Genomic DNA, 10,000 nt, shown 5'->3' with positions numbered 1-10,000 from the left:
CTTTTTCACTATTAGAACTTCTAAGAATGTAAGGAGAAATAATTATATACAGATGTAATTTCTAAGATCCTTTCCTGTCTACATTAAAGTTCAGTTTTATTCTCATTCCATGGATGTATTTGAAAGAAAAAATAATGTACATGTACAAATCCGACAAGCAGATGTGAAATATTATTTTCCTACTTTGGCAGCATTTCAATAATTGTTAAAATCTTTTGAACTCAACTACCACAGCAAGGGGTTCAATTTGGAGACCAGGTGAAAGGGAATCTGACTATGTTGTATCATTTACAGTACATGTATTGCTGTATAACCATACAAACTATGTGTACATGTAACTGATCCAGATGTCATCTCATGGAATACATGCAGTAATATCCATGTTTAGATTTTTCCTGTGGAAAGAGCTGACCATTCTGCCAGGAGATCTCTGCTGCAGTTGTTATCGGTCAAGGCTAAAGCTAGTGGTGAATTCACTGCAGCCATGGTCCACTCCTGTCTGACCCTGTTACTTGACCAGTCGGTAGAGCAATGATGATCTACTCATCGCGCAGAATGCTATTGTTTTTGGCGACATCTACTTGCGGTGCATAATTTTCGGATGTGCGGCATAATTAATTTCTCATTCAGAACTAGTCCGCTATGATTGGTCCGCCGACTTGGCTTTGTGAATATTTCGGTCTTTCGGTTTCTCTTCGGTGAATTCTACGGCTGTCAATCAAACTGTTCAGAAGACATATGCGAATATCAAGGTGTGATAAAGTTAACAAAAGAGCCCTAATTAGGCTACTCATGCTATTGAAAACAACTTTTGACAAGTTCCTGCAAAAAATTTCACAACTTTTGGTAACAAAAGGTAACTAAAATCTAAGCGTTAACTGAAATAGCTTCATGCGTACTAAGCACTTTAAAACCAGGTCTTAATTATGAACTCACTTTGTTAAACTTCTCGATCATTTCATTATTAAGATTTTTTCAACGAAGAGAGGCTCGTAACGTTGAATACGCTTGACGACATGGGCAGAAGAAAATTTATTCTCCATCGGAAAAAAAAAAAACTTCCGGAGAGAAGAACATCCGAATGTCAAGGACACTTTTTTTCTAACCCAACTGCACACAATGGCGGGTTTATCCGTCAAACCCTGCCAGTTTTTGCGTGTCAATAAAACCCATTCTGATACGCCTTGTTCTCCAAAGCGTTTCGACAAGTGGGACCGAAATGGCCCTGTAATTCTCTTGTTCAGTCCTATGGGAATATGTTTGCATTTTGTAAGGATAATTATTCAAATTTCGATTTGTTTCGACATAACATAAAAAGTTACAGTTGCGGTCCAATGACCAACAATGACCAACAATGTCCAACTCCAATAAAAGCCAATGACCAACAATGTGTCCCCCGATGTTTCAAATTTCCCTTTATTTCTCTTCTCCCCAGCTTTTCTTATCGTGAATATTTATGCGGAAAAGTAATGGCCACATTAAAAGATTAAAAAAATTACTCAATAGGAAAATGGCTATTGAACTAAAGTGAAGCGAAGGCTCTTTTGCAACCTCAAATTCTCCACATTGTTTCGGTAGTAGTCAGTGCGATTGAAAAATCGTTATGTTTTGTGCCTCTCGGCAATGACACATTGGTAAGGGCAAGAGGTTTCTGACTTCCATGCTAGACCTTTTTTTTTATCAGAGTCGGCAGAAAATCTCGATAAGAGAACCATCGGGTCCCTTGGAGATGAAACGGAGAACAGACAACAGTCAATTTTATTTCATTCAACTCGGTATCACAGAGGATGAGATTTTCTCCCGGTTAGCCATTATCATGCGCAATCAAGAAACGGTTACCGCGGGCAATGCAAGACAAACCGTACCGGAAGTGCTTTTTACTGTCTGTTTTTCGCCAGTTCCGTCAAGCGGTGTTTTCACTAGAGTATATGCGCAGGTCTGCTGAAAAAACTTGAGGCAAGATGGCGGTCAACTTCAACCTCTATGCAGTTGGGTTGTTGAAAATCTTACTGGAATTTATGTCTATTGTTTCTTTAAGGCTCCGTACATTTTTCGGGCCCGAAAAGTCAAACTGAAAACAGGCACTAAACCTGGGGTAAAGCGGGGTTGATCGGGGATTCAGTGAGCTCTAAAGAGAGCTCCCGATCAACGCGTTGCATTTCTTGCACGGACGGCATATTGGGGTTCTGTGAAGAATGCGCGCGTATTGAAACTTTATCGAATTGTTGGTTGCAACTGACGCAAAGCGTTACTTGAAGTGAGACTTTTAAATGATACAGTTTAGCACCTCAATTACAATGCCTGATAGCATCGATTGTTTGCGGAGGCGGAGCTTAGCATATATTAATGTTCGGCCGGGAAATTCAAAACAGTTTCGTTCTTTTGTTCTTCTTGTTTCCGAAGAGCAGGAAGGCAAGAAGGTCAGCTGGGGAGTTCGAAAGTTGAATAGAACGACCGCTTGTAACCATCATTTTCCGTTAAAACTTGGCATGAAACTTCCTTGAACAACAAATATTCAAAGCCATATGATAACCGTTATAAAGGGACACTTAAAAGGGAGAAAAGTCCAGCTCCAAATTTTTCCTCTTACAGTATTTTCCCTAAAATAGACCAAATTCAGAGGAGAAAAACGACTAAATTCGCGATTCGTAAGATTTTGAAAATTGTCTCATTTAATCCATCAATATCTCATCTACAAAAGCCGTATGATAACCACCACGAAACACAAGTACGAAGCAGGCAATCTCTAAAAACGTATGCGTCTTCGGTCTTTTTGTGGTCATTTTTTTTATTGTTTAGCTATCGAGCAACCAGATCGAATTTGAATTTTTGCGCTGACTGTGGAATTAAGTCCCGGATGTGTTGCGGCATTCTGCGCGATGTGTACATGTAATCTATAGCCAGTGGGTTTGATTCCCACCCTAGCCAGAGTTTTCTTTTGTCCTTGTACTTGACTAGGGTTCATGTTCAGATTGACTATTGGGAATAAGGAAAGCACTCTAGTAGATACATACAATGTTGTGCATTTTGATGATTTAACCTGCGTTAAGTGCATACCATGAATTTGGACTAAAAATACACATGTACATGTATGTAAAGTAAACATTAGTAGGTAAGTTGTGGTCACCATTAATTTTACATGCCGAAGCTACAAATGTATATTCTTATGTGGTCAAACTCAAGACCACAAAATTACATCTCACATTTGTCTGTAACATGATTATGGGGCTTAAGTACATTGTATCAGTTTTTAAAGAACCAAAAATAGATGTCGCTTTTGAAAACACAAATATGCTTTATCTCTGTAATGTTCTACACAATTCATAATACATGCTAAGTCAACCAAAAATAGTTCAAATGAATAACCGGCTTTTGTATGCTGTAAGTTATATTTGGGCATTGTTTTGTATTTCAGATGCCGACCTCCCCAAAAATTTCTGTTTCTGCTAACAGAACGGTTAAACACAATTCCCGGGTGGTGATAACATGCAACTTAACTGACTTACTTACTTACTGACTGACTGACTGACTGACTGACTGACTGACTGACTGACTTTGTCTGGGAGTTGCTTTGGATGAACATTCTTCAAAATCCTTGACGAAGAATTCCTTACATACCACATCCTCCACAAGATCTTTAATCAGTCTACAGTTAAAATCAGCTACAGCTGTATGCCTAATCTCAGACAGCAAATCAACGCCCACAACAAGTCGATCCTACATTCCACGCATGGTCTACTGAAATCATGCAACTGCCAAAAGCCAGCTGACTGTCCTTTGAACGGTAATTGCCTCAAATCTACCAACCAACGGTCGCAACAAATGACAACAAACCACCTCAAACTTACATCGGTTTTACATGGAACTCCTTCAAAACAAGATTCACCAACCATAGAAACTCATTCAAAAATCACAAAAAGAAACTTAGCACAGAGCTAAGTAAGCATGTTTGGAAATTGAAGGAGGCAAACGTAGATTTTCAGATCAGTTAGAGGATCCTGAGACACGCCGCCTCTTTTAACCTGGTTTCCGAACGATGTAGCCTGTGCTTGTGGGAGAAATATTTTATTATCTGCGGACCTGACCTCGCGACCGTGAACAGGCGTAACGAACCCGTGTCATCATGTAGACACGCGAGGAAGTATCTCTTCAGCAACCTCATATGTTGATTTATTTCCGCGCAACACTATTAATTCAAATTTAGCGCGCGAGTGTAATCCTGCCATGTATAAGCGTGTGTTTTAACGGAATCTTCACTTAGCTATTTTATCTGAAGAGTGCCTCACGGTTCGTGCAGTACGAAACTATAGTTAGTAATAGGATGGCTAGTCAGATCATTAATTTGTTGATTCCATTACTTTCTTTATACTTTCTTTATATTCACGCTCTAGTCTTTTTACTATCGAGCACTCTCTCTACAGACGTTCAAGATTACTGTGAAGTATATTCACAATATGTATACAATGTGCCCTCCCGGTTGTCACCATAAAGGCTTTATGGCAACTCTTGGACTTGGGCACAGGATGTACGGTTACACATTGTTGGATTGTGAAACTTGATTTTCTTAAAACAGTGATGAATACATAGAAGTAGAGCGAAGTATATATGGAAGAAGAAAAAAAACAATAAACTACAAGTTCATCCCTACAAGCCTGTTTCGTGGTCGCCCACTCATCAGGACTCAACAGGAGACTGGTAGACATATAAACATGGAATTCTCTCACGTGACAATATGTTGGGTCCATTTTGAGTTCCGTCATTCCGTAATACGCAGAAGCTGACTTTATATGGTAATAAGCAGGGTTTGTTTTCGGTTATGACAACAAACAAGCAGCAAGACGGAAGACCAGTTAGAGGTTATTAACCATGATAATAGTAGGGTGCACCATTAAGACTTCACCGGCTTGCATGTAAAAATTTCAGCATCTGGAGTTTTTGGAAGTATTCTTTTCGCCGACATACACTAGGTATAATAAGTATTTAAATGGATACATCCCACAAGATGTTTGGGAATGTGAATCGGGAGTGTCTTCCCATGGTGATAATGGGATTGTTGTTCCATCAGCAGGATTTATCACTGTCTGGTGCAGAAAGATGGCCTTGGCTGTTTGAAATCCACTTGTGTATTCACCTGGGGCATATTTATTGCTCTGCAGAACAGCCAAGAAATTTTTCCCCTCTGTCACAAGCTTTTTTGCTGAATGAATTCCGATTCCACGTACATTTGAAAGGTAGTCACAACCTGCAGCAATACAGATGTTAAGGAAACTTTCATGCGTCAGTGACAAGTGGGCCAATGCCTTTTCAAGCTTGATGACTTGACATGCACCACTGAGTTGCAGCTTGAATAAAACCTGTGAACAAATGAGAAAAGAAGGGCAGGCAGATGACATGTTGAATAAATTATAATTGTGAAATTATTCAATTCTAAGCCTTATTGGTGCACATATACAACTTCTGAAGTTTTTTTTTAAATGCTGCTTAGAACTGCTTCACATGGAAATGATTAAATGTATCCATTTCAGTCTTAAATATAGAATGATTAAAAAAATATATGTATAATTCAGTTGGACCTAGTGTAATAAAAGTGTAATAAAAAAGGGGTGATGCTATCATATATCGAGGGCATGATACTGTAGCATTTGGAAAAACAACGTGACTTATTCAACATACCGTTTGGCATTTGTATGCTAGAAGTTCAGAATCTTCGGAAATCACAATATCGGTGTAACCGTTCTTCATGAGGTATGCTATTTGGGCATCTGCCTCATATGGAGCAATCACGTAATCGAGAATTATGGTGGTTTCGCCCTGTAGCGAGTTCGCCCCGTTGAAGTTCGCCCCCTACATAACCGAGCTCGCCCCACAGTTTACCAGTTTACTCTTCCACAATCTCGAACTCCAGGTGGAAACTGTCTTCATGTCAGGCTGGGGAGCAGGTTCGGTAATCGACGACTCGTCAGCAACAATGGCTTCAGAAAGTAAGGAGAGGGGGGTGACTCCTGAGGAAAATAAGGCTTTGGTTACATTTGAAGTTCAAGTCAAATGTATTGTGTAAATACGCTTAGCTTTTGTGAAACAGGAAAAAAAATTCCTTGGTTACATTTCACGTTCAAGTCAAGTTTCTTGTGTAAATACACTTAGCTTTTGTGAAACAGCTCACCAGCTATACAGGTAGCTGCCAATAAGAACGAAATCATCCTCCAGGCGCATACTTTCCAGTGGGTAATCAGAAAAGGGGGCACAGCGCCAATCAATAGGTTGGCCTGTCTGGACAGCGACGCGGTACTCGTGCTGCGATATGCCTGTTTGGCACTTTCGGTGTAGCCATCGTTGGCAGTCGTCACATTTCAAGCGAAGCCACCAAGACGCATCTACGGCCGCTGTGACATATTTGAAATGATCTAAATTACTCTCATCTGTAACGCTTTTCAGAAAAGGAAGCAGTGTTTTGATTCCCATGTTTACTCTCACTGTAGATACTCCCGGGAGATGTGTACGCGACCGTGTCTGGATTGAAATGAGCTACATTCACATTTCTACCCATGAACCTTTGAGAGTCGTGACGCACACTGCCTGCTTTATATCTGTAATGTTCTACCAATTCATAATTCATGCTAAGTCAACCAAAAAAAGTGAAAATGAATAACCAGCTTTTGTATGCTGTAAGTTTTCTGACTTGTTATATTTGGGCATTTTTTTGTATTTCAGTGGCCAACCTCCCCAAAATTTCTGTTTCTGCTAACAGAACCGTTAAACACAATTCCCGGGTGGAGATAGCATGCAACTTAACTGAAGGAGAGAAAGCAACCACATCACTGAAAAGCATCTCTTGGTACAAGAATGGGGAGCTATTTAAACGTGTGCGCTCTCCTGATCCAGATGAGACTGAAGACACCCTTAAACCACTGTATTTACAAAGTGCTGGTGTTAGAGATGCTGGAATATATACGTGTCTTCTTGAAGTGGTTCTCGAACAAAATAGAGATTATAACATCTCTAAAAGCATGGAACTTCGAAGTAAGAACATTTTATTTTTATTTTTATTGAGGTTACCATTTATTTCTTTAGTGAATTCTTGTGTCATGAATGAACATAATAATTTAACCCCTTTCTGCAGTATTTCCACTGAAGCAATTCTTAATCCTCTTACAGGACGGTGTACATGTAACTCTTCACAAACATATTTTTTTATTTCATCGTTGAGTGTTTTTGCTAATGGCAATGGCTTGTCTCTTATTTCTCTCTTTGGCAATAAAATCAGCAGTCTTTATAACAAATCATTATTTTTTCTCAAGTCAAGTCAAATCAGTATAATATTTGCAGAGAATTAATATTAATACAATAACAATTTATTGTATTCACACTTCTTCATTGAAGTGCAACAAGTATGCCAATACAGGGTTATCATTAAGTTTTGAAGCAGGTGTAACACTCAAGATTTCACCTGTAACATGTAAATACATGGCCAAATGCCATGTAAATGAAGGCCCAAAGGGCCTGAGCCCCTAGGAGGATCTCAGGGCATGCTCCCCCAGAAAAGTCTTAAAATTAGAACCTCGGAAATGCATTTTTCAGCACTCTGAGGTGCAAATTGTATATTTTCTCAATCAAAAAGTGATGAAAATAAAACAGGGCAGTCAAAACTGTGCTACCCTCTCAATCATCTGCCCTTTCCCTGGAAACAGTGCATTCCTGTGCGTAAATGACGTTGTTGTCGATCTTCGCTACGTTAGCACAAATAAATACATTAACAATACAGTTTTCACGTCTTCTCGCACTTTCTTCGAAAATACCAGACTGAATTCGTCTTAAAATAGTTAGAAAAAGCACAAATAACAGCCAAAGCACAACAGCTGACGGTCGAATCAGGGGCACCCAACGTCAATTTTCGGAAAATATCTGCTTGGAAAACGATTTTAGAACTAGAATTTTCGAAACCTTTGTTGAAAAATTTCTTGCTCGCCTGCCTGTCCTAGGATTTTCCAACATCTAAAAATGTTATAACTGCCCATTTTTAATGGATTTTTACCCTAAAATAGGTCACCTAGATATTTCGGGAGCTTTTTTCTGGCTGAAATTTTCGAAAATGTAAGTTTTGATCACTATAATTTTCGGATCACTAGACTTTCAGCCACGGGAAATCCGAACAGATGAAAAATTTTTAGGGGATAAAAATATGGCTATATCTACCGTTTAAATACTAAAATACGTTTAACAATGCTATGTTTAGTGGTTTTGAACTATATTGCCGTTGGGTGCCCCTGTCGAATCGCCGTTCGCCGGCAAACCAGTTTTGGCGTCAAGTTTGTTCACCAAAAAGTTGCCACAAAATCTTTTAAATGGTTTTCTAGCCCTTTAACTGCGAACCTATTGACGTGATGCCGGATAGCACAGTTTTTTCCCGCTCGCTGAATTCTGATTGGTCAATTTAAATTTCAGTAGCTCTCGCCGTATGCATGGGTTGAATTGATAATGATTTTGCTGCTGAAAATGGCGTTAGAATCCAACAACGATCGATCGGGGGTGTTCTCCAAAGGTTTTTTACGGAAAATGTTTGGATTTTTACCAAAAACACTACTTAGAATCAGGAACACAGACGACACAAGGCAGAAATTATATTTTCTTTAGAAGGTAAATGTTTATAAATAAATTTCAATTTGTTTTGCGCCATGAATATTCATTCTGCAGCAACCATCACCCGTAACATTGACTGGGCTCAGCCGTAAAAGGTGTTACGGATTACAGCCCCTAATGAGAGCCCTGCCAATATGCATGTACAGTACATTTTATGATGTAGTTCGTAAAATTTCTCTGAGATAATTTTTTTTTTTTTCTGTCAGTTTCTATATTGAATGGTTGAAATCGTAATGCATTTCAGGGTTTGTTACTGTTGAGTTGAAGACCCTTGTGTTTGCTGAGGGGTGTTCTAACAGGCAGCCCCTTTCTACCCACAGTTTTAAGTGCCTGGGAAAAAAAGTCTTTTTTTTTTTTCCCGTTTGTTTTGTTTGTTTTTGTTTTTTTGGTTTTTTTTTTTTGGAAAATGGTATTGACCGGGTGGTATTTGTCACTGATGTTACTGTGTCCAGGTCACCTCACCTAATAATTTTCCTTATTTTTCTTAGTTGCTCCATGGCTTACTCCACCCAGCGAGGATATCGAAGTCAAGAGGTTCAAAGATGAAACTGCTCAGTTTACTTGTTCAGCTAAAGGGAATCCATTAGAGGTGGAATGGAAAGTTCAAAAGAAAGGGCAGGACGAAGTGCAGGCTTGCATAAGTAAGTCGGGATGTCTTAAGCTTATAGAGTTAGCTAATTTCTAATTTCACTACTGGTAGTAATGACCATCTGGCAGTTCTATGGAAAGTTTTGACTAACAAAAGGCTGGGAAAGGAAAGCTTTTTTTTTTTCTTGACGGTGAAGCTTGAGAATTTAAGGCTAATCTTGGGAACTAGGTGGTCTTTCGATGACGCATCTATGTCCGTATCCATAATAACGCCTAAAACGCCTGAAAGGTAAGGTAAAGTCTGCTTACGAGCCTAGAAGGCCATCGTTTGATTTGCGCATTTCGATCCATTCTATCCCCGCAAATACTAAACAAACAAAAACCTCACCCTCACCCCCCATCTGCAAACTTACATCTCATGAGCTGATTTCGGAAACCAAACGACACGGCGCCCAACCCTTCCACAACGTCTCACCCATCACCTGAAAATCAGAGCTAAATCCTTTCCTTCTATTTCAAATCGACGAACATCTCCACCAAAGACACGGCAGTATACAAACAGAAATCTTAAAAGTGTATGAAGGCTCGAGATAGCCAGTTACTCTACACAATATCACGCAAAAAGAGGTCTTCCTAGCACGACGTTATCTTCAACAAAATGTCTCGCATTGAAACAACAAACAACAATGACATCTCATACGAATACTCTGAGACCTCATCATCTTTTTCAAATCGACGAACATCTCCACCAAAGACGTGGCAGTATGCAACGACA

At 39.4% G+C, this 10,000-nt stretch overlaps 1 protein-coding gene and 1 non-coding gene across 2 annotated transcripts in view; one reads left to right on the top strand and one right to left on the bottom strand.

The window, feature by feature from the left end:
• Nucleotides 1-10,000, top strand: part of LOC138038896 (titin-like) — a 54,389-nt gene that overhangs the window by 27,306 nt on the left and 17,083 nt on the right. Inside the window, exons 4-5 of the mRNA XM_068884977.1 lie at nucleotides 6,712-7,020; nucleotides 9,126-9,278. Of these exons, the coding sequence (XP_068741078.1) occupies nucleotides 6,712-7,020; nucleotides 9,126-9,278 (462 nt within the window). The remainder of the gene's footprint in view (nucleotides 1-6,711; nucleotides 7,021-9,125; nucleotides 9,279-10,000) is intronic.
• On the bottom strand, nucleotides 7,542-7,667 carry LOC138039540 (small nucleolar RNA SNORA17). Its single transcript, XR_011130618.1, has one exon. It is a non-coding gene; the product is annotated as a small nucleolar RNA SNORA17 (small nucleolar RNA).

Source organism: Montipora capricornis, chromosome 2, assembly GCF_036669925.1.
Source record: "Montipora capricornis isolate CH-2021 chromosome 2, ASM3666992v2, whole genome shotgun sequence".
In the NCBI taxonomy this organism is placed as follows: Eukaryota; Metazoa; Cnidaria; class Anthozoa; order Scleractinia; family Acroporidae; genus Montipora; species Montipora capricornis.
The sequence above is the reverse complement of the archived record's forward strand: the minus strand, read 5'-3'. Positions and strand labels throughout refer to the sequence as shown.